At 40.4% G+C, this 25001-nt stretch overlaps 1 protein-coding gene across 6 annotated transcripts in view; it reads right to left on the minus strand.

The window, feature by feature from the left end:
• The window catches only part of maco1b (macoilin 1b), a 108544-nt gene that overhangs the window by 9880 nt on the left and 73663 nt on the right, over positions 1-25001 (minus strand). For all 6 annotated transcript variants that reach the window (XM_043717638.1, XM_043717643.1, XM_043717641.1 and 3 more), the window contains 4 exons: positions 23621-24128; positions 7343-7501; positions 4330-4512; positions 2961-3081 (listed from right to left, as the gene is read on the minus strand). In XM_043717638.1, coding sequence (XP_043573573.1) covers positions 2961-3081; positions 4330-4512; positions 7343-7501; positions 23621-24128 — 971 coding nt within the window. The remainder of the gene's footprint in view (positions 1-2960; positions 3082-4329; positions 4513-7342; positions 7502-23620; positions 24129-25001) is intronic.

A 25001-nucleotide genomic window follows, 5' to 3' on the forward strand; every position in this document is an offset into this window, starting at 1 on the left:
AGTTATCTGAACAAAATACTCCCTACCCGTCTCATTTGGATAATCAAGGTTGTTCTTTTAAAAAAAAAATTTTGGAGTTGGGGAACATGGATTGGGAGCAGCTTTTTGAGGGTAAATCCACATTTCATATGTGGGATGCTTTTAAAAAGAGAGAGGTTAATTAGATTGCAGGACAGACATCTCCTTGTGAGAACGAGGGATAGAAATGGCAAGATTAGGGAACCATGGATAACAGGTGAAATTGTGAAACTAGCTAAGGGGAAAAAAAACATAGATAAGGTCTAGGCGACTGAATGCAGATGAAGCTTTGGAAGAATCATCGGGAAAGTCAGACCAATTTGAAAGGAGGAATTAAGAGGGCTAAAAGTCGTCGTGAAATATATTTAGTAAACAGGGTTAAGGAAAATCCCAAAGCCTTTTGTTCCTTTAAAAGGACCAAGACGGTAACCGGAGAAAGAATTGGCCCACTCAGGGACAAAGGAGTTAAGTTGTGTGTGGAGTCAGAAAATGGGTGAGATTCTTAATAAGTACTTTGCGTCAGTATTCACCAAGGAGAGGGACATGACTAATGTTAAGGTTAGGGATAGATGTTTGATTACTTTAGGTCAAGTCGGTATAGCGAGGTAGTGCTGGGTATTCTGAAAGGAATTAAGGTGAACAAGTCCCCAGGTCCGGATGGAATCTATCCCAGGTTACTGAGGGAAGCGAGGGGAAATAACTGGGGCCTTAACAGCTATCTTTGCAACATTCTTGAATACAGGTAAGGTCCCAGAGGACTGGAGAAGTGCTAATGTTGTCCCCTTGTTTAAGTGTAGCAAGTGTTATCCAGGTAATTATGGACTGGTAAGCCTGATGTCAATGGTAGGGAAGCTGCTGGAGAAGATACTGAAGGATATGATCTATTTACATTTAGAGGAAAATGGGCTTATCAGTGATAGGCAATGTGGTTTTGTACAGGGAAGGACATGTCTTACCAACTTAATAGAATTCTTTCATTAATGAAGGAAGGGCTGTAGATGTCATATACATGGATTTCAGTAAGGTGTTTGATAAGGCTCCCCATGGTAGGCTGCTGGAGAAAGTGAAGTTGCATGGGGCCCAGAGGTACTCGCTAGATGGATAGAAAACTGGCTGGGCAACAGGAGACAGAGATTAATAGTGGAAATTTCTCAAAATGTAGAACAGTGACCAGTGGTGTTACACAAGGATCTGTGCTGGGGCCATTTTGTTCGTGATATACATAAATGATCTGGAGGAAGCTATAGGTGGCCTCCTTAGCAAATTTGCAGATCACACTAAGATTATAGTAAAGGGGATGGTCAGAGAATACAGCAGAATGTAGATAGATTGGAAAGTTTGGCAGACAAATGGCAAATGGAGTTTAATCCAGACAAATGCGAGGTGATGCATTTGGAAGATCCAATCCTAGAGCAAACTATACGATAAATGGAAAAGCCCTGGGGAAAGCGAGATCTGGTTGTTCAGGTCCATTGTACCGTGAAGGAGGCAACACAGGTCAACAGAATGGTCAAGGCGGCATATGGCATGCTTTCCTTCATCACAAAGGATATTGAGTACAAGAGTTGGAAGGTCATGTTACAATTGTAAAAGACTTTGGTTCAGCCACATTTGGAATACAGTCCTGGTCGCCACATTACCAGAAGGATGTGGATGCTTTGGAGAAGGTGCAGCGGACGTTCACCAGAATGTTGTCTGGTATGAGGGCACTAGCTATGAGGGATACAAAATCATGTGAGGTATAGATGGGGTAGTGCAGGCTTGGACGGCCGAAGGGCCTGTTCCTGTGCTGTAACTATAGTCATAGAGTCGCGTGAAAAAGTTGCCCAATAGGTCTCTTTTATATCTTTTCCCTCACCCTAAACCTATTCCCTCTAGTTCTGAACTCCCCAACCCCAGGGAAAAGACTTTGCCTATTTATCCTATCCATGCCCCTCAATTTTGTAAACCTCTATAATTCTTTGTTCAACGCTCAGCACACACTCCTGCTACGATCTACAACAGGAGATTGGCTAGACGGCTTCTGGAATACTGTGTGCGTTTCTGCTCTCCCTCCTATCAGAAGGATGTTGTGAAATTTGAAAGAATTCAGAAGAGATTTACAAGGAAGTTGCTAGGGTTGTAGGGCTTGTGCTTCAGGGAGAGGCCGAATAGGCTGGGGCTATTTTTGGAGCGAAGCCTGAGGGGTGACCTTATGGAAGTTTATAAAATCATGAGGGGCATGGATAGGGAGTATAGACAAGATCTTTTCATGAGGGGTGGGTCAGTCCAGAACTAGAGGGCATAGGTTTAAGGTAAGGGGGAAAGATTTAAAGGGGACCTAATGGGGCAACATTTTCATGCAGAGGGTGGTGAGTGTATGGGATGAGCTGTCAGAGGTGGAGGGTGGCACAATTACAATACCTAAAAGGCATCCAGATGCTTTTTATGAATAGGTAGGGTTTAAAGGGATATGGGCCAAATGCTGGCAAATGGGACTAGATTTATTTAGGATAGCTGGTCGATGTGGACAAGTTGGACCAAAGGGTCTGCTTCCATGCTGTAAATCCTGATGACTCTGACTAACTCTAATTCCACCAGCTACAACAAAAAAATTTTTTAAAGTTGGAAATACTTAGCCTCAACCTCAAGATTAACAGAAGTGATCTTTCAGATGATTGACCTTTCATCAAAAGCTCCCTCCGTTTCTCTCTCCATAGATGCTGCCAATGTGCTGAGCTTTTCCAGCATTCTTGTTATTAAGTCTTTTGGCAGGAGGTTGAGGCAGATAGGAGTGAAAAAGTTAATACTGCCATAGCCCATCAGCTTAAAGCCATGCTTAAAACCTTGAAGACGGTGGGTAATTGCAATTTAGATGTAGACAAATATATAATTTAAATTGCTTTTAGATCATGATTAGCTATCTCACATTGCACTAGATATTATATAAGCTGCAAGTTTACCTGTACTTTCATCTCTAGTTCGCGAATCTGGTCTTCTTTGACTTTCATGTCAATTGTTAACTTCTTGCACTCTGTTTCCAGGTCTCGAATACGACTTCGTAGAGTTTCTGTACATTCCCCTCTTTAAAAAAAAAACAAAAAAAAAGTGTCAAATCCTTCATTTTCTGCACACAAATATGCAAGACTTTCTGGGTGTTAATTAATAGCTTCAATCTGGGAGGTAACACCCCAGAATTTATCATTGGAGCTTGGAACCAAACTTTATTCAATTTGAACGTTAGTGGTGAAAACAAGTTTTGATTCCTGGATCAGCAGGTCAGATGGAAGGCAGAAAATGGAATACTTAGAAGATTTTTAAAGTGTTTTGCTGGCGTTGAGAAGATTCATTTTTCCTTGTGAGTAGACAATAGAATACCAAGCCAATCAGATTTTAGATACACTAAGAGTTTAAATACAGGTTCTATCTGAAGGCCCTTGTCACGTCTAGGGTAATGACTACGTTATTGCTGGTAAATTTTGCAAACCAGCCAGCCATTCACAGATCACACAAGGGTCTGAATCAAAGTTGTCCATTCTAGCCTACGAGGCTTGGGAGTGAGATTAAGGCAGTGTGAACCAGTCACTAAGAAACATGCAAACATGGCTTTATTGAATTGCACTCCACTGAACAGAAATTACTGCATTATCCTTCTCATCTTCCTCAGAGGTCAGAATACTACATCATGAGCAAGAATTTCATTGTATGGTAACCACTGATTAATTTTTCTTCCCCTTTCAAACCAGCTATGTGATGCATGAAATTGGGACAGAATCACCAAATATCCATTTATTTAAAAAGTATTTTAATTGCACAATAAATAAAATACAAAATGACCCAATATTCAATATTAAATGGCATAGAAACAGTGGGCGGCACAGTGGTTAGCACTGCTGTCTCTCAGCGCCAGAGACCCGGGTTCAATTCCAGCCTCAGGCAACTGTCTGTGTGGAGTTTGCACATTCTCCCAGTGTCTGCGTGGGTTTCCTCCGGGTGCTCCGGTTTCCTCCCACAGTCCAAAAATGTGCAGGTTAGGTGAATTGGCTATGCTAAATTGCCCGTAGTGTTAGGTGAAGGGGTAAGTGTAGGGGAATGGGTCTGGGTGGGTTGCTCTTCGGAGGATTGGTGTGGACTTGTTGGGTTGAAGGGTTTGTTTCCACACTAAGTAAGTAATCTAAACTAAACTGGTAAAATAATCATACTGTTACAAAATACTCACGCAAATAGTGGGGGGATTAGTGGGTTTAGAATAATGCTTATTAATAATGTTTGAGATTTTGTATCTTTAGTTTGCAGTAATTGATAGATCTTATGCAAACTTCGGTGGCTGACCTTGTAGCTGCAGCAAGTGCCACAGCTCGAGCTGCAGTCGCTTCCTCCAGCTTCTTTCTCTTCTTCTCATCCACCAACTGTTTTTCAAGGTAGGTCTTTGCCTCTTGCTCTGCTTTGAGTTTCTTCTCTAATTGGCTTATAGTTTGCTTGTCCTTCTGTTTGGCTTGCACAGCAGTGTGCAATCTGGATAGAGATTAAATTTACAAATGAGGAAGCTGAGCTACAGCCAAACTCAGAACGAATATGAAGTAAACCAACATGAAAAGTCAACAGTTCCAATTAAATTTTGCTTAGGTTTTAATATGCTCTTCAAAACAATTTTCACAATTTATGCAAACAGGTCATATTGTCATGCTGGAAATTTGAGAGAAATTCAAAACAAGATCCACCAAAGTTTAACCTAATGTAATCCAATTCAAAAGATTTAACCTTCTAAAAAATGTCAGTGTCCTACATCTCAGTTTTTAAGATTTTCAGAAGTTATGAACTGGTCCTGGAGAACCAGAGAGCATCATCTCAGTCGGGGGTCATCTGTTTAAGATGGAGAATTCTTGTCTCAGATGGCGATGAGTCAGTGGAATTCTTTACTACAGAGAACTGTTGAGACTGAGTCATTAAGTATATGCCAGGCCAGGATAGGGTCATAGAGTCAGATGTAAAGCACGGAAACAGAACCCTTCAGTCCAACTCGCCCATGCCAACAGATGTCATAACCCAATCTAGTCCCACCTGCCAGCATCCAGCCCATATCCCTCCCAACTCTTCCTATTCATATACCCATCCAGATGCCTTTTAAACATTACAATTGTACCAGCCTCCACCACTTCCTCTGGCAACTCATTCCATACACGTACCACCCTCTGCGTGAAAACGTTGCTCCTTAGGTCTCTTTTTTATATCTTTCCCCTCTCACCCTAAACCTATGCCCTCTAGTTCTGGACTCCCCCACCCCAGGGAAAAGACTTTGCCTATTTATCCTGTCCATGCCCCTCAATTTTGTAAACCTCTATAAGGTCACTCCTCAGCCTCTGATGCTCCAGGGAAAACAGCCCCAGCCTATTCAGCCTCTCCCTATAGCTCAAATCCTCCAACCCTGGCAATGTCCTTGTAGATCTTTTCTGAACTCTTAAGTTTCACAAGATGTTGCCGATAGGAAGGACACCAGAATATTCCAAAAGTGGGCTAACCAATGTCCTGTACAGCCACAACATGATCTCCCAACACGTGTACTCAATACTCTGACCAATAAAGGAAAGCATACCAAATGCCTTCTTCACTATCCTATCTACCGGTGACTCCACTTTCAAGGAGCTATGAACCTGCACTCCAAGGTCTCTTTGTTCAGCAATACTCCCTAGGACATTACCATTAAGTGTATAACCAGATTCTGGATTAGTGGTGCTGGAAGAGCACAGCAGTTCAGGCAGCATCCAAGGAGCTTCGAAATCGACATTTCGGGCAAAAGCTTTTGCCCGAAAAGTCGATTTCGAAGCTCCTTGAACGCTGCCTGATCTGCTGTGCTCTTCCAGCACCACTAATCCAGAATCTGGTTTCCAGCATCTGCAGTCATTGTTTTTACCTCATTAAGGTGTATAAGCACTGCCAAGATTTGCTTTCCCAAAATGCAGCACCTCACATTTATCTGAATTAAACACCAACTGCCACTTCTCAGCCCATTGGCCCATCTGATCAAGATCCCATTGCAATCTGAAGTAACCTTCTTCTCTGTTCACTACACGTCCAATTTTGGTGTCATCAGCCAACTTACTAACTGTACCTCTTATGCTCAAATCCAAATCATTTATATAAATGATGAAAAGTAGTGGACCCTGCACCAATCCTTGTGGCAATCCACTGGTCACAGGCCTCCTGTCTAAAAACAACCCTCCACCACCACCCTCTGTCTTCTACCTTTGAGCCAGTTCCGTACCCAAATGGCTAGTTTTCCCTGTACTCCATGAGGTCTAACCTTGCTAACCAGTCTCCCATGGGGAACCTTGTCGAACGCCTTACTGAAGTCCATGTACATCACATCTACCACTCTGCCTTCAATTTTCTCTGTTACTTCTTCAAAAATCTCAATCAAGTTTGTGAGACATGATATCCCACGCACAAAACTATGCTGACTATCCTTAAATCAGTCCTTGCCTTTCCAAATACATGTAAATCCTGTCCCTTCAGATTCCCTCCAACTTGCACACCACCGATGTCAGGCTCACTGTTCTATAGTTCCCTGACTTGTCCTTACCACCTTTCTTGAACAGTGGCACCAAGTTTGCCAACCTCCAGTCTTCCGGCACCTCACCAGTGACTATCGATGATACAAATATCTCAGCAAGAGGCCCAGCAATCACTTCCCTAGAGATTTCTAATCAATATGAGAATCAAGGGTATGGGGATAAGACAGGAAAATGAGTTGAGGATTATTAAACCAGTCATGATCTCATTAAATGGTTGAGTGGACTAAGTGGGCCAAATGGCCTACTTCTGCTCCGAAATCATACGGTCTAACATGTGAATTGGGAGTAGTTCATTTGACCCTTCAGGTCCTTTCAGCCATTCAGTAAGATCTCAGCTGACCTTTTTGTGTTCCGAATTCCACGTTCCCACCTACCCTACCAACTCTCTTTGAATCTCTTACCTAAATTAAAAGCAAAGTACTGCAGATGTTGGAGATCTGAAATGTAAACAAAAAAGTGCTAGAAAAAAAACATGTCTGGCAGTATCTGTTGACAGAGAATTAGCTTTTTGAAACCAATGACTTCTTAAGAAGTTCCTTGCCTAACAAGAATCTAACTTTGCCCTGAAAATATTTCGAAGTCCCAGCCTCCAGTGAAGTCCGAGGCAGTGTGTCCAAAGTCAAACGACACGCAGAAGAAAGATTTGATTCATTGGCCCTAAAAGAGCAAACACTTACTTTAAAGTGCTCCCTAGTTTGGATACAAGAGGACACATCCATCCTAAGTATTTAAAACATTTGCATAATAATTTCACAAAATAGCAAATATCTTACTTGTTCTGTAGCAGTTCATTCTCCTGTCGGAGTTGTCCTACTTCTGAACGGATACTACGTTCAGTGCTGGTCAGTGAGTTAATCTGACTTCGCAGTTCCTGTTCACACTGTCTGCTTGACTGCAAGTCTGCCTTCAGCTTCTTAATGTCCTGTTCCAGCCTAAAGAAAGCAAAATCATTAGTACAAAACCACTCAGAGGGAGACATTGAAATTGAACAGGCTTCCATGTGGAGGGCTGATTCTGTTCATTTGAGTTAAAATAAAGTGACAGTAACAGCCTTTGTGAAAACAGTTGGCTTGTAGTCCTGACCAGAGAGTGACAGAACATTTTGAATATCTGCTCCTACGCTGTAGGAAGTTACCTCGGTTGTGTACATGTACAATACTCCACAAGGCATAAAACAAAAATAGAATGGATCCTTGGGTTCTTTACACAGATTTCAGGAATTAACTGCCAAAATGGAAAGAATCGGTTGAGATTTTTCTTCTTGGTTGGTATCAGTCTTTGAATCTAATTGACCATGTAATTAGCAAGGAACACTTAGGAATCCTAGGAGAAAAAAAACTCGTGTGTTTCACAATGCAAATAATAAAAGCATGAAACAATTCCAGCATGTGCTACAGCCACTATAAAATATTGGTCAGATGTTAAAGGGTCCAAAGAAAGTATACTAACATTTAATTAGGAGCAGAAACACTCAAATTTTTATCTTGATAAAAAAGTGAAATATTCTCTCATTTGTTGCTATCAGACTGAGTGTTTTGGATTATATGTATTCATCTGCCCACAATAAGCACAACACAGCCAATGCCCCCCATTTGATTACCATAAAATTAATCAAAAATGAATTTCCAATATTTTGGCCAAATTTTGTATGCTTATCTTTTAAATATAATTGGCACAATAAATGCAAGGTAGATATGGTAAGTAATTGCCTATTAAATATTCCTGAGGATTTTTATTTAACAATTCAATTTCCTGGGTGTCTCAGTTGAGCTTTGTATATTTGTTGTTTTATTACAGAAAGTAAATTAGACAAACTATTGCCGCCTTTCCAACCATATCTTTTTACTTTTTATAAAAGAAAAGTGATCCGTTAGTCTCCTACTATGGCACAGTGTAGTTCCAGTGCTGTAACACTTCAAGCTGCATTTGAACTCAATTGCTCAAACTATTTCCTAACAAACCTATAATTGAGAAGTCAAAATGCATTCATAACCAAATATTAGAGGTGACAAGGCATTTTGCTGGTTCAATATGCCATCCATTTATTCAGAAAAGTTCATCTTCATGGCTTTAAAAGGAAGATGTAGGATTTAAATAACTATTTTAAAGAAGCTCATTGTCACCATCAATTCATTTCTATCACTGCAAATGCACTTATTTTTCTGTTTCATACTTATTTTGTATTTGTGCGGAATTCAGCTCTTATGACTTACAAACAAAGTCGATTTAAAAGATTTTGCAACCCACTGTTTTGATTGATTTTTCTTATCCTTTTTAAATTAGAAAATTGAATTTCTACTGCTTTAAATAGCATCAGGCACCACAGGTGAACAAAAGCCGTAAGCTTAGCCAGGCACCAAGACAACCAGTTTTGAGTCCTGCCTGATCTTTTATTTCTCCTAGACTCATAACCAGGTGTGCAAAGAGTAAAGACTGCACATTGACATAATATAAAAATGTTGTCATTTCTGCTCCATTTAGTTCCACTGCAAGATAAAGTCTCAATTCTCAAGCAGATGCAAACAAATAAATGACCAAAATGTCTCCACATCAAGAATAGAACTGTTTGGAGCACATTTCCAGTATTCCTTTTTACAAGTCTATTAACACAATAGCGTCAAGTGTTTTTATTTCCTACTCGAGCCAATAACTGCAAAAATTCAGCTACTGGGCTGAAGAGGAACCTGAAGGGTTGAAGCTCACGTTTTAGTCATTGCTTTTTCCACTTGCTTGTTAAGCCACTTCAACACAAAACAATAATGCCAATAGGGGAGTGAAGAGATAATTGGACAGACACGCTCTACAAGGTAACTCTACACTACAAACGAATGAATGAATGATGAGCACCGGATTTTTTTTGGTATCTTCAGCAGCCTCTCAGAATAATTAGACAATGCTTATTGAAGCATAGCAAATAATGGAAGAGTTAGTTGTGACACAGACCTCAATGACCAGAAAACACCTGTTCTACTTAACAATTAGCAAAACCTATAACTGCATTAAGAAATCTCATCAGCACTATTCTGATCAAACGTAAATTATATTCAACAAAAGTAAAGATTTAGCAGTGTGCTATCGAACAAAAGTATGTGTTGCCAACACCACGATGGCTGGAAAAACAACTACCACCAGCATGTGCACAAGTAGCACTGATGATGTCAGAAAAAATGGAACACTTCAGAAGTGCTTTAACTGCTTTGGAGTCAGCAGCTTTGCTTGCATTTTCTTTACAGCATTTAACTACTATGAAGTAATAGGGCCTGTGAGAACATATTTCGTCTATGGATTGGAGTTGCTCTTATCTCCAAATAAATAACTTGCCAGGAGCCAGTTACAGCTTTAGCTTGAGAGGCAACACTTTCCACTCTGTCAGGCTTTGAGGTGATGCAGATCTCACCGCAGAGACCAATCATGTCAATACAGCTCATCCTCCATGCAATGCAAAGGCAGACTCAAAAAGTTATTGTTCAGAGCACAAATCAGTGAAACATGTCTGCCTGATTTCACAATGGATGAAGATGGACTGACCACAAAATTTTATAACCTGCCCAAGAGTAGGCACTCAGGAGTTCAATTCCAACGTGCAGTGTGATTATATGGACAGTACCACTGGGGTTCCTGGCAACTGCCATGCTGTATGTGTGCACAGCAATGACAATAAGTACAGCCTTGAACAAACTGCCAGGTGATGACTGCATCTTGTGCTTCATACCTTTCTGCCAAATTCAATTTCAAGTGCCAGCTTGTGGTACGTGTAAAGGCATCTGACAAAATGGGAAACATTTGTCTTTTCCAACACAGGTGGCTCAATGGTTAGCACTGCTGCCTCACAGCACAAGGGACCTGGATTCAATTCCAGTCTTGGGTACTGTGGAGTTCACATTCTGCCCGAGTCAGCACCAGTTCCCTCCCACAGTCCAAAGATGTGCAGGTTAGGTGGATTGGCATGGTGCAAATAAAATTGTCCCATACTGTCCAGGGATATGCAGGCTGGTGGGTTAGCCATGGTAAAAACTCAATGGGTTGGATCTAGGTTGGAGTGTTAGTGCAGACTCTGTGGGCCGAATGCCTCTTCTGTATTGTATGGAATCTATGTATAGCTAGAAGAGATAGGACAATCATAGAATGGATATTGTTCCAACATGAATGCTGTTTCTCAAATAAGATGACATTGGTTTTTGAGTATTAATCAGATGGCGCTGAATAGCCATAAAACTGCTGAAGTTCGTGTCCACCCTTCATCCTGAACAGTGCAAGATAGAATGGAGAAATGGAAAAGTGCAGAAAAGAATCAGTAATATAGCATCTTCAGAAATGAAGCTGCAATATTACTCACATTAGTGTTGAATTTTACATGACGTATTTCATCAGATGCAATGACTTCCATCCTTTACACACATCACTAATTGTGAAGTTTTAAAAATATACTACACAAGCATGAAGAATAATTGTTCAAAAGCCAGATACTTTTTGTCTCAGCACACAACGAATGAAGGAAATGGAACAAGAATAAATACAAACTCTTTTAAATATATGTGGCTATCTGCATGCTTACATAATTGTAAACGCTGAACAGCAGTTTTGGCACCTTCACTACAAAGCCTGAATATTAAACATGGATTAATTGATAGGAATTTGCCTTACTGAGAACATCTGCAATGCACAGGGAGGATTTTGTTTTTCTTTAAAAGAGTTTACTCATGGCCATGTGGGCATCATTGACTAGATGAGCATTTCTTGCCCATCCCTAACTGCTCCAATTGCTGACCTCCGAAACAAAAACAAAATTTCAGGCCAGATCAGAAACTTGAAAATAAAATGCTAACCTTGGTTACCCTTGCCTAGTGTCATCCAATCTGGCATGTAAACCAAAATCAGGAAAATCTGAAATCCAGCATATGCTGTTACCAGAGCCTGAATTTTGTATATCAGACCTGCATATACATATTTAGTTATCTCAAAGTGATGAAATAGGTCTTTGGGCTTCATTTATATTGTATTCTAAAGAGCTTAGTTGGCTGGATGTTTTATTTGCAAAGCAGTGTGATTCCAACAGTGTGGATCAATTCCCACTGGCTGATGTTACTGTGAAGGGGTCTCCTTCTCAACCTGTCCCCTCACCGGAGATAAAGTGGCTCGCTGGTTAAAGCACCACCAGTTCTCTCTCCAAAGAGAGAGTAGCCCCATGGTCTGGTAAGACTGATAACTCACATTAAAAACATCAAAATCAGGAGCTTGCCATGCAAAAGATCATACTGCAACATTTAGAGATGCAACATATCAGTATACAACCAATATGCCAGGAGCATTCTACTTCAGAAGGGAACCAACCTAAATTTAAATAATTCTCCCAACCTGAGACAATAAAATCTACATCTTCAAAATATTTGATTCTGTGCTATTAAAGCAAGACGAATTTAGTAATCCTCAATCCTTAGACTTGCAACGAGACAAAGGGAAGCACTTGAGGCATACAGAACACCAGCACAACAGAAAAAAGGTTAGAATATGATTTACTCAAACAACTGGATTCTGGGTAATCCAAAATTTCTGGCTGTAACAGGCTGCTCCTTTTGAGGTATTTTAGGCGTTGGAAGCGATTTCCTCAAATTCCAGGAGCAGCAATTACTGTTTAGGCACCTGGGTGGATATACAAATAGGAAGGGTTTGGAAGGATATGGGACCGGCAAGTGGGACAAGATTATGTTGGGATATCTGATCGACATGGACAAGTTGGACTGAAGGATCTGTTTTCGTGCTGTACATCTCTGACTCTATAACCTGTTGCATTTTTTTTCTCTTGAGTTCGAAAACAAAATCAAAACAATGGCACTTTTAAAAGGGAGAAGGACAGACAAAGGCAACACATGGTCAGTGCAGGCAAGAAAGAAACCCAGACTGCTAAGTGATACAGCAGTGAACCTGCACAGTTATTGCCTTTGCTGTTTGAATTCATGCATCACTGGACATCGGAGTGCATCTAGGAAAACTTAAACAGCGACATTCATAACTGATCTTGGAGGAACCTGTTTGAGAGCGGTCACAGCATGGAAGCAGATGTGAATATTCTTAAGTATAGCCTTGCTGTAAATCTACAATAGTGAGCAGAGTGGGTTCTCATTAATTATATGTTTTATTGAGATATGTCTCGGAAGTCAAAACTATTAAGTTAGCCTGGAGCAGTGTTTTATTAGAGGAATAAGTGTGCTATTTATTGGGTCTGTAGATTGGAATAAACAAAAATGGCCTTTAGTAGATTGATATGCTCTTCTTGTAAGATGTGGGAGTTTAGGGAGATTTTACATGTCACTGAGCATTACATCTGCAATAAATGCTGTTGGTTGAGAATCCTATCGGATCGAATAGATCGGTTGGAGAGACAGTTAGAAGCAATGAGGAACTTACACGAGCAAGGGGGTATGATGGATGGCAGTTATAGGAAGGGAGAAAAGCCACACATACAGTCACATAAATGGTGAACTACAGGAAAAGCAAGAGAGGTAGGCAGGTAGTGCAGGAGTCATTTGTAGTTATCCCCATTTCAAACATGCATGCTGTTTTGGAAAATGTAGGGGTTGATGGATTCTCAGGGGAATGTAGCATAAGCAGCCAAGTTTCTGGTATCGAGACTGGTTCTAATGTAATGAGGGATACTTCGGGTTCCAAGCAATCAATTGTGTTAGGGGACACACTAGTCCAGACGTTTCTGTCGCCAGCAGCAAAAAAATTAGAATGGTGTGTTGCCTTCCTGGTGCCAGGATCAAGAGGATATCTCAGAGGGTGCAGAATAGTCTGAAGAGGGAGAGGGACCAGCAGTAAGCCATTGTACACATTGGAACCAATGACACAGGAAGGGAAAAGGAAGAGTTCCTGAAGGAAGGGAGAATATGAAGAGCTAGGCAGGAATTTAACAAGGTCGAGGGTAGTAATATCTAGATTACTCCCAGTGCTACGAGCTAGTGAGGGTAAAAGTGACCTGTACAGAAATGATGGATTGCACCAGAATTAGAAGGGGACTAATATACTGACAGGGAGATTTGATCAGGGGGGATTTAAACGAGTTAGGTGGGGGGGTTTGGATCTAGGGAGATATGAGGAAAGCGATCAATCTGAGACCGACATAGTTGAGAAAAGAAGGGAGTCAAGCAGTCAGAGACAAAACAGAAAACAAGGTAGGACTGATAAATTAAACTACATTTATTTCAATGCAAGAGGCCTAACAGGGAAGGCAGATGAACGCAGGGCATGGTTCGGAACATGGGATTGGGATATCACAACAATTACAGAAACTTGGCTCAGGGATGGACAGGACTGGCAGCCTAATGTTGCAGGATAAAAATGCTACAGGAAGGATAGAATGGGAGGCAAGAGAGGGGGAGTGTGTTTTTTGATAAGGAATAGCTCTACAATTGTACTTAGGGAGGATATTACCAGAAATATATCCAGGGAAGTTATTTGGGTGGAACTGAAAAAAAGAAAAGGATGATCACCTTACTGTGGTTGTATTATCAACCACCTAACAGTCAGCAGGAAATTGAGAAACACATTTGTAAGGAGATCTCAGTTATCTGTAAGAATAATGGGGTGGTTATGGTAGGGGATTTTACTTTCCAAACCTCGACTGGGATTGCCATAGCATTAAGGGTTTAGATGAAGAAGAATTTGTTAAGTGTGTACAAGAAAAATTTGATTCAGTATGTGGATGTACCTACAAGAAAAGGTGCAAAACTTAACCTACTCTTGGGAAATAAGGCAGGGCAGGTGACTGGGGATGTCAGTGGGAGAGCACTTTGGGGCTAGCAACCATAATTCTTAGTTTTAAAATAGTAATGAGAAGAGACAGACCAGATCTAACAATTGAAATTCTAAAATTGGAGGAAGGTTAATTTTGATGGTATTAGGTAAGAACTTTCAAAGACTGATTGGGTGCAGATGTTTGCAGGTAAAGGGATGGCTGGAAAATGGGAAGCCTTCAAAAATGAGATAATGAGAATCCAGAGACAGTATACTCCTGTTAGGGTGAAATGACAGTCTGGTGGGTGTAGGGAATGCTGAATGACTAGAGAAATTGAGGGTTTGGTGAAAAAAAAGGAGGAAACATATGTCAGGTATGGACAGGATAGATCAAGTGAATCCTTTGAAGAGTATAAAAGCAGGAGTATACTCAAGAGGGAAATCAGGAAGGCAAAAAAGGGACGTGCGATAGCTTTGGCAAATAGGGTTGAGGAGAATCCAAAGGGTTTTTACAAACAAATTAAGGACAAAAGGGTAACTAGGGACAGAATAGGGCCCCTCAAAGATCAGCAAGGCGGCTTTTGTGTGGATTGCAGAAGATGGGGGAGATACTAAACGAGTATCTTGCATCAGCATTTACTGTGGAAAAGGATATGGAAGATACAGCATGTGGGGAAATAGATGGTGACATCTTGAAAAATGTCCATATGACAGGGAGGAAGTGCTGGATGTCTTGAAACACGTGAAGGTGGATAAATCCTCAGGACCTGATCAGTTGGAAGCTAGTGATTGCTGGGCCTCTTACTGAGATATTTGTATCATCGATACTCACATGTGAGGTGCCGGAAGACTGGAGGTTGACTAACGTAGTACAATTTTTAAGAAAAGGTGCGAAGGACAAGCTAGGGAACTATAGACCAGTGAGCCTGATGTCAGTGATGGGCAAGATTGGAGGGAATCTGGAGGGACAGGATTGACACGTATGTGGAAAAGCAAGGACTGGTTAGCAACAGTCAACATGGCTTTGTGTATGGGAAATTATGTCTCAACAACTTGACTGAGTTTCTTGAAAAAGTAAAAAAAAAAGGATCATGAGAGTAGAGCGGTAGATGTGGTCTATATGGACTTCAGTAAGGTGTTCGACAAGGCTTCCCATGCAAGACTGGTTAGATCTCATGGAATACGGGAAGAACTAGCCATTTGGATACAGAACATAGAAGACAGAGGGTGGTGGTGGAGGGTTGTTTTTCAGACTGGAGGCCTGTGACCCATGGGGTGCCACAAGGATCAGTGCTGGGTCCACTACTTTTCGTCATTTATATAAATGATCTGGATGTGAACATAGGAGGTATAGATACTAAGTTTGGAGATGACACCAAAATTGGAGGCGTAATAGACACCGAAGGTTACTGCAGATTACCACTGGATCTTGATCAGATGGGCCAATGGGCTGAGTGGCAGATGGACTTTAATTTAGTTAAGTGTGAGGTGTTGCATTTTGGAAAGGCAAATCAGAGCAAGACTTATGCACTTAATGGTAAGATCCTAGGGACAAAAAGACCTTGGAGTGCAGATTCATAGCTCCTTGACAGTGGAGTTGCAGGTAGATAGGATAGTGAAATTGGTGTTTTGTATGCTTTCTTTTGTTGGTCAGAGCATTGAGTACAGGAGTTGGGAGGTCATGTTGTGACTGTACAGTACCTTGGCTAGGCCACTTTTGGAATATTGTGTGTAATTCCGGTCTCCTTCCTATCGGAAAGATGTTGTGAAACTTGAAAGGGTTCAGAAAAGATTTACAAGGATGTTGCCAGGGTTGGAGGATTTGCACTAGAGGGAGAAGTTGTACAGGCTGGGGCTGTTTTCTCTGCAAGTGTCAGAGCCATTATAGAGGTTTATGAAATCATGAGGAACATGGATAGGGTAAATAGATAAGGTTTTTCCCAAATATGAATAGGAAGGGTTTGGAGGGATATGGGCTGGGTGCTGGCAAACAGGACCAGATTAAGTTAGGATATCTGGTCAGCACGGACGAGTTGAACCTAAGGATCTGTTTCTGTGCTGTACATCTGTGACCTCTATAACTGTAGCAGACAATTGTATATCACAAATTACCTTCAGTCTCTACCAACAAGGGGGAATTTGGCAGGAAGGAGCAGTGTGCTTTCAAAGATGAGCTTGATGGACTTTTAAGAATTTTTTTCTTAAAAATACAAGGCCTTATTGTAACTTTCCACTGCCAAGAAATTGTTTCTCAAAAAGCCAAGGAGTGCAACATTAACATCCATAGTGTTCCAAATCAGGGCGCTCTGCTTTATCAAAGCAATGGCATGCAACAGAAACAGAGAGTGAGAGATAAACGTACTAAAAATAATTTGATTGAGAAGGATGTGTATTGGAAGGTACAGCAAAATGACAGGGAAAATAGATATAGAGTACAAAATGATATGAAAAGGAGAGGAAGAATAAGTAGCAAGCCCTGTTTTTAGTCCACACAAGCTATAGTGCAGAATTAGGTCATTCTGTTCAGAGTCTGTTCCACTATTTGATCATGGCCAATAGGTTGCTCAACCCCATTCCCGTGTTTTCTGTCAGTCATCCTCAAAACCCCTTACCAATCAAGAACTTCTCTGTCCTAAATACACAATTACTTGGCCTCCACAGCCCACTGTGGTAATTACTTCCACAGATTAACCACCCTCTGGCTGAAGAAATTTCTCATCTCAGTTCTAAAGGGTCACCCTTTCACGGAGGATATTCCCTCAAGGTTTTGGTCTCTCCTCATAGTGGAATCACCTTCACCACATTCACTCTGTCCAGGCCTCTCAGTATCCTCAAAGTTTCAATCAGATCCTCCCTCATGAGTCTGTGCTTGATGGAATGTAGACTGAAGAGTCCTCAACTATTCCTCACATGACAAACCCATCAGCCCCAGGATAATTCTTGTAAAGTTCCCTTGAACCCCTTCCAGCCTTCTTCCTTAGAAACAGGGCCCAAGAGTGCTCTCAACATTCCAAATTTGGTCTGAACAGAACATTATACAGCCTCAACAATACACCTCTGTTCTTGCATTCTAGCTCTTTTGAAGTGAATGTTAACATTGCATTTGCTTTCCACATGCCCAACTGAATCTGTATGTTAAATTTAACAGAATCCCAAACCAGAACTTCCAAGTCCCACTGTGCTTCAGATTTCCAACGCCTTTCCCAGTTTAGAAAATAGTCTAAGTCTCCATTCTTCCTACCGAAGTGCATAACCTCACACCTTCCCACACTGTATTCCATCTGCTACTTCTTTGCCCACTCTCGCAGACTGCCAAGTCCATCTGTAACCTGTTGCTTCCTCAGCACTAGCTGTCCTTCCACTTATCTTTGGGTCATCAGCAAACTTAGCAAAAATATCCTCAGTTCCTTTGACCAGATCACAAGTCACCAATTGCCATCCTGGATGAGACCCCTTACTCCTACTCTGCTTTCTGCCAGTCAGCCAATCCTCTATCCATGTCAGTACCTTGCTCCTAACACCATGGGCTCGTCTTATTTAGCAACCTCCTGTGGTGCAGCTAGCAAAAGCCTTCTAGAAATCCAAATACATAATGTCTGCTGGCTCTTCTTTGTCTGACATTCGCATTACCTTCTCAAAGAATTTGAACAGGTTTGTCAGATATGATGTCCCCTTGATGAAGCTAGCTCAGCCCTACCTTACCATGCACTTCCAAGTATTCCGCAACCTCATTCTTAATAATGAACTTGAAAATCTTCGCAATGACTAAGATCAGGTTAACTGGCTGATAATTTCTTGCCTTCGGACTGCTTCCCTTCTTAAATAGGGGTGTTACATTAGCCATTTTACTCATCCTCTAGTATTTAAAGGCTTCCAAATCCTCTGCTTTCCCACTAATCACATCATATGCTTTTTCTTTTGCTTGTATGCGGTCTCTGATCTCCCTCATTAGCCATGGTTGCCTCATCCTCCCTTCAGCATGCAATTTCTTACTTCGGATGAATTTCTATTGTGCCTCTCAAATTACCCCTAGAAAATGCCATTTATCCTCCACTGTCTTCACTACTAATGAAGTTCATCTCGCTCCCCTTGCAATCAGCTCTGGTCAGCTCATGTCTTTACAACTGTAGTGCTGTTGCATCTGATTTCTCCAGGGACAGAACGATGGGTCAGTCGTTAGCACTGTTGCCTTAAAGCACCAGGAACCAGGGTTCAATTCCAGCCCCTGGCGACTGTGTGTGGAGTTTGCATGTTCTCCCCATGTCTACTTGGGTTTCCACCAGGTGCTCTGGTTTCCTCCCATAGTCCAAAGATATGCACGTTAGGTGGATTGGCCATGCTAAATTTCCTGTAGTGTCTAGGGATTTGCAGGCTAGGTGGATTAGCCATGGGAAATGCCATTTCAACCAGAACTCTGAACAAACATGTCGACTTGGACTCCATTTACCACAGGAAAAAGCACAGGAAATGACACCACCAACCCAAGGAAACCGAAACACAAATAGCAAGCGGGACATGACACCAGCGCTCACTGATGTTTCCTAGTATGCTGATAAAACATGTGAAAATGAACCTTCCACCTCAGCGAGCAAACTTACATCCAGAACCTCAACCTGAGCTAATCTTCTCAAAACTCACTTATATGAGACAGTATTGTGGGCAAGTGCAGTATATACAAGACCCATTGCCTAACTAGCCCTGAATGTTGTTATAATTGTTTGTTTAAAAAAATGAATACTAAGTAGTAGTTAAACACAAGGCACTTGCACAGGTTATGTACACTCATATAAACTGAACCTTTGTAACTGAGTCAGCTCACACCCTCCACTGAAATTCACCCATTTGATTTCGCAGTGACTTGGTCTTTGACCTTTCTTTTCCACGTGAAGACTACCAATGGTACTATTCACCGCATAGGAAGTGCTTGCTGACATTAGTCCTGAACTTCCCAGTTACACAAATGCTTCCTTTCCCTGCAGGCACAGTTGAACTTGATGCAACAGATCCAAATTACCTTTACTACCACTTACAATGTAAAAGAAAAATTTGCATTCAAGTATTTCAAAGTTAATAAACATGGTATGAAAAGAGCAGACAATGTTTTGCAGGCAAACACTGCAGGCAGGCAATCTGTTCACCGCACGGTTGCAAATAACAAAACAAAAACTGTTTTCACAACGATGGTTGGGGAAGTCAGAAGATGGGCAAAACTGACCGAGCCAGAGTCGTATTTTAAATTCTTTACATTTATTAAAACAAAACTTTGCTTCTGCTTTTTCAATGTCTCATCCACAAGACCACACCTCCAACAGGCAGCAGTGTGAGCTTTACATCATGCAATCCAGCTGTTATAAATCCTTATGGAGTAAATTTGCCTCCTTTTAGAAGGAACAGTTGATCCTCCAACACATTAGCTCAATGGACTGTCCCTCACTAAAATTTTACATGTCTCATTATTTCAGGTATGCCCTGACAAGAGCATTATATAGATTCAGACCTTACTGATTTACAAAACGTGCACGCTGATCACCTTTATCCTTCAGCTCCTTTGTTTGTAGCTCTCCTGTGTGTTTGATAGCTGGATGGCTTCTTTCTTAACTTCCTTCTTGCTGTTAGGTCTGGAGTCACATCACACGGACCATTATTATTCAAAAAAATTGTAATTGGCATAAACTCTCAACTCCTTTCCAAACATGTTTCAAAATCAAGTATAGAATCCATACATACTTGAAAGAAGTCTCAAAAACATTCCTTACTCTGCTACTTCCAGATCAAAAATCACCAACATCAATTCTAAATCCTGCACTGAAAAAAAAAATTTCACCACTTTTTTTTTCTTCTAATGCAACACTTGCATGCATCTTGGTTGAATTTACAGTATAATTTAGACACTTGCAAATTTTATCTTTGGCTCTGTGGAAATCCCTGTCTATTACTTGAAAGCAGACTGCAACTTCCTCTCGTCAGCTCGTTTGATTTAGAATTCTAAAACAGTTGCATTCCAATTTTAGTGCTGGCTGTTAGAATAGCAGCAGTACAGGCTCAGAACACATCCACCATGAATAACTGCTCATTCTTCTCATTTAGCAAGTACCTTATACATTTCCACATTTTGTCGATCTATCCAGTACATTACACCATCAAATGAAGCATTATCAAAGGCTTTCAGGGTGATCTGACGCATTGCATCACCCGCCTGGAAAAGGTATCAGTAACTATTATGCATGCACTTTTTGAAAAAATTCTTGCATGGGACAAGGACGTCACTGGCCAGGCCTGCAATTATAGGCCATTCCTAATTTTCCCAGATGGCAGTTGAGAGTCAACTTATTGCTTTTGTTCTGGAGTCACATCTGAACCAGATCGGGTAATGAGGGCAGATTTCCATCCCTGATGCAGCCAGATAGGTTTTTCCAATAATCAGCAATGGTTTCATGATCACCATTAGACAATTAATCTTTGATTTTTTTTATTGAATTCAAATTTCAATATTTGCCACGGCAGGATTTGAACCTGGGTCTCTGAATTAATAGTCTAGTGATAACACTACTTGGTCTTCAACACATGTAAAGTTGTTGCTGGTTTATGGGCTGCAAAATCCTGGAATTCCTCCTTTTGTCCTTGACAAATATCATGATTGAGGCAGCTTAATCCAAAACTGAAATGACATTTCAACAGTTCAGAATCTGCTAAAGGAGAGTCATACCTAGTTTTTTTTTCGATTTCTCATTTTCAGCATCAGAAGTATGCTGCTTTTATATATTTTTTCTAAGTAACCCACTCAGAGACGTTATTACACACCTCTGGAGCAGATGGGACTTAAACGCAAGCATTCTTGATCAGGGGAATAGTCACTACCAATGGGCCACAAGAGCCCCTGGGTATTTTGCTTTTATTTGAAGGGCACCAATTTATTTGATACTTGCAAGAATAAATTATAAAAATTTACTTTTTTTTGTTAAGGCTTTGTGCAGAGAGTTGCTACATGTCCCACTTAATGGAAAATGGGATTCTTAATCCCAGGCTCATCATTCTGAATCTTACATGGGGTGATTACATTTATCTTCAATATTTGATTCAAAATACATTTTTCCCCCATTAGACTTTTGGAATTTCATTTGCTGAACAGTTTTGATCACTTATTTTCATCTACTGAAACATAAGCATGTTTAACAGGGGGAACAGGTGATAAAATGATGTGCAAGTTCTTACATCTAATTAAGTTAATAAATGCACAACCTAAAAATACGTAACTTGCACTTCATTGTTAGTTTCCATCAAGCCAAATTATGCTTAAATACAACCAGCTACCACTGACACAGCACATATGCAAGAGCTCCCCATCGTGTTGCAGCACAAATAAACAAAGCCTTCCACTGTCAATTTGGGGGTATCACCTCCTTGAAAATAAAAAGGCCAATCAGGCAACTTCCTAAAAATGTCATTAAATACTACAGTAATAGAAATGAGGTGCACTGGCTATATAAAGTGCAGGACAAATCAAATATTTTACAAAGCTACTTCCAAACATGTCACTTGCTTTTCAAACAGCCTCACAAACTCTCAGATATACACAGGAACTGCATACCCAGAGGATGAGGGAGTTCAGTTTCAGAATAAAAGGCAAGGACTGAGATCAAGAGGAACACTTCAACTAAGAGGGTGGCGAATCTTTGGAATTCTCTCCCTCAAGCTTCAGATGCTCAATTAAATTCCAAACAGATTTTTAGTTACTAATGATGTGTAAGAATATGAAGATAATGCAGAAATATGGAGTTGAGGGAGATGATCAGCCATGATTTGTACTGACAGAACAAGTTTGTGGGATCGAATGGCCTATCCCTGCTCGGAATGCAAGAGTGAGATAATTCACCTCAAAAACCACATTCGGCTTGGTCTTTACTTGATCAGCTGATAAAGAAACCAGGAAAAGTAATTGCCGTTGTATGATAAATTTCCTCTTCCAACCAAATTAGTATGCTATCTGCATATTCAAATAAGCCAGCTAGCATGCACTTCTTGTAATGCATCAAGACTTAATCCCTGATAATAAAGTCCCCAATTCACAAAACAGTAATCATAAAATGTAAAATTGCTCAACCGATCACCTGCACAAATCATCAACACTTCTGCATTGATTCTAACTTATGAATTGTTGAAACCATTTCATAGAACAGTAGTAACTCTGAATTTGGCAAAAGGATGTGTCTATTTCAAATATAGCTGTGGATACAAAGAAATTGTTTTGATCTGGATTCAGAGTGAAATGGTTACCTCCAAACTTATAATTGCTACATTTGAGCTCAAAAGCACATGACAGACTAATTTATACTAATAGCTGCATCAATTACTTCAAAGTCATTCAAAAAAGCATGTATTTATGTAACACTTTAATGAGACCAAAGTATCCCAATGTACTTCTCAAAGGCATTATAAAACCAAGAATAATACTGACCCACATAAGGAAGTATTAAGACAGATTACCAAAATCTTTGTCAAAGAACTAGCTTTTGTGGACTGTCCTAAGGAAGAGAGAGAGGCAGGAAGTAGGAAGTGGGGGTGGGCAGAAAGATGAAAGACGAGGGACAAAAGAAAAGAAGAGGGGGAAGGCAAGGGAAAGGTTGACATGATTTCCAGAGCTTACAGCCTAGCGAAGGTAAAGTCACTTTCAACAGAGCAATTAAATCTAGGATGATCAAGAGGCCATAACAAAATGCAAAAATCTCAGAGGCTTTTCGGGCTGAACGAATTGCAAATATTAGGTAGCCATCAAGAATATCAAGTTACCATCAATACCAACATTTGAAAAAATGATAGCAGCTCAGAACACTTTAGCTACTAGGAAATAGCCCTTGAAAAAATACTGCTGGTTTGACCAATCTACATGACTGCAGAAAATCCTGATGAGAAGCTATGATGAAAACTCTGTCAAAGTATTTGAATCTTAGCCATCAAAACTGGAATATAAGTGATAACTTGAGGCATACAAATAAACATATGAAACCGAGCTCCAAGTTATATAGCAATGACACAAGGTCTCCGCTTTGAAAAAGCGCACGTTAAGGTTTCATTAAAAATGGCAAATACCGAGTAATGGCATTCAGTCAATTGATGCCTGTTGTTAAAAAAAGAACCATGTTACCCCCCCTACCTTGCTACAAGTTGTTTGATTTTGTGTTATTTCACAGCGGTATTCATAATTCTAGCAGTTTTTGTACAATGCTAGGTGGCACTAACTTCTCTGAACAGATGAGACTCATTTTCTTCCAGTCATGCAAGGAAAAAAAAGTTGTGTGTATATTATAAAAATATATTACCTTAATAATGTGTCTGGTTTGCTGAGCTGGTTGTTAGGTATACAGTTTTCCATTATTTCCTTGTGTGTACTCATACTCTTGCTGGTGCACTTTTGCTTCTTTTCATTCTTAGTAGATGACGATGAAGAAGGGATGCTGCCATTGGACGTGCAGTGACTTCTAGGTGAAGAATTGATTCCCCCCGTAGCATTCTTGTAATTCTTTGAAGCAGCTGTAAATGAGTCCTCCTTTAATAGGTTTTCTGTGCTCCCTACAAGCTCATTATTCAATCTTTTATTGATATGATTTTCCATGTACTCAATTTCTTGTATTTTTGAGTCTACTGGCTGTAAAATATTATTATTAATCCCAAGGTTTGGTTTTTTGGCTTCTTTGTCCTTCTCTTTCCCTTTTTCTTTGTATTCTAGTTCTGGTAACGCTGTTGTCAACTTTCTACCAGCTGGAATTCCTCCATTGTGTTGTGGAAGCTGTGTAGAATCTATATCTGTGATCCCTTTGGCTGTAGCAACTAGGAGAAAATGACAAAGAATTAGTACACAGAATACAAGCAAGCTTAGAGAACCTGAATTATCACCACAATGTGGGAAGCGTTATGCACTTCAATCCTTGTGTATCAGCTTAGAGAGAACCTTAACATTTCTGAAAGACAAGTGTGAAGCAAAATATAGGTTGGATTACAACAGATATCAAATAGATCTTTTATGCTAAAAATACTCTCTCATTCCTAATTTTCTTCAAAAACACAAAACGAAGACAAACTACTGTTCAATAAAAATCCATTTCAGCCCCAACGTCCTTCATTTTGCTGAGTCTACTGCTTGCATTCGCATCTCATTCTAACAATAGCACCCTCAAAACTGCATTACTCCTTTCGTGCCAGCCCAAATTAGACGTCATCATCTGGAGTGGTGCTTAAATACTCAACCTAACTCAAACAACATAATTAAGTCATGGGACAAGAGCACATCTTTCAGTCCTTGAGCCTCAGCAATTAGATTGCATTTAACTCCATTCACCTGGTTTTGCTCTATGAAATTTGATGTTGTTACCCATGATAAACCTATCTACTTCAATCTTGAATGCTCTAGCTGCCTCAAGCATTTGGGGGAAAGAAAACTGCTGATTGCTAATATTAGCAAAGTGGGTACTTTATCATGATAATGAATAAACTTCAAATTTTATGAGCCCTTATTCTAGGCATTCCCCATCAGGAAATCAGTTCTTTTTCCCTAAGCTATCAATTCCTTTTAAAAGTTTTAAAACTACATGATTAGATCATTCTTTCATAAACCATATTCAAGTGAGGTACAAGCCAAATTTAGGCAACCCTGTCCTCAAATTAAATCCATAATTGCCAGAATCCTTCTGGTGATTCTGCACC

The sequence above is a fragment of the Chiloscyllium plagiosum genome, chromosome 27 (assembly GCF_004010195.1).
Source record: "Chiloscyllium plagiosum isolate BGI_BamShark_2017 chromosome 27, ASM401019v2, whole genome shotgun sequence".
NCBI classification, from domain to species: domain Eukaryota; kingdom Metazoa; phylum Chordata; class Chondrichthyes; order Orectolobiformes; family Hemiscylliidae; genus Chiloscyllium; species Chiloscyllium plagiosum.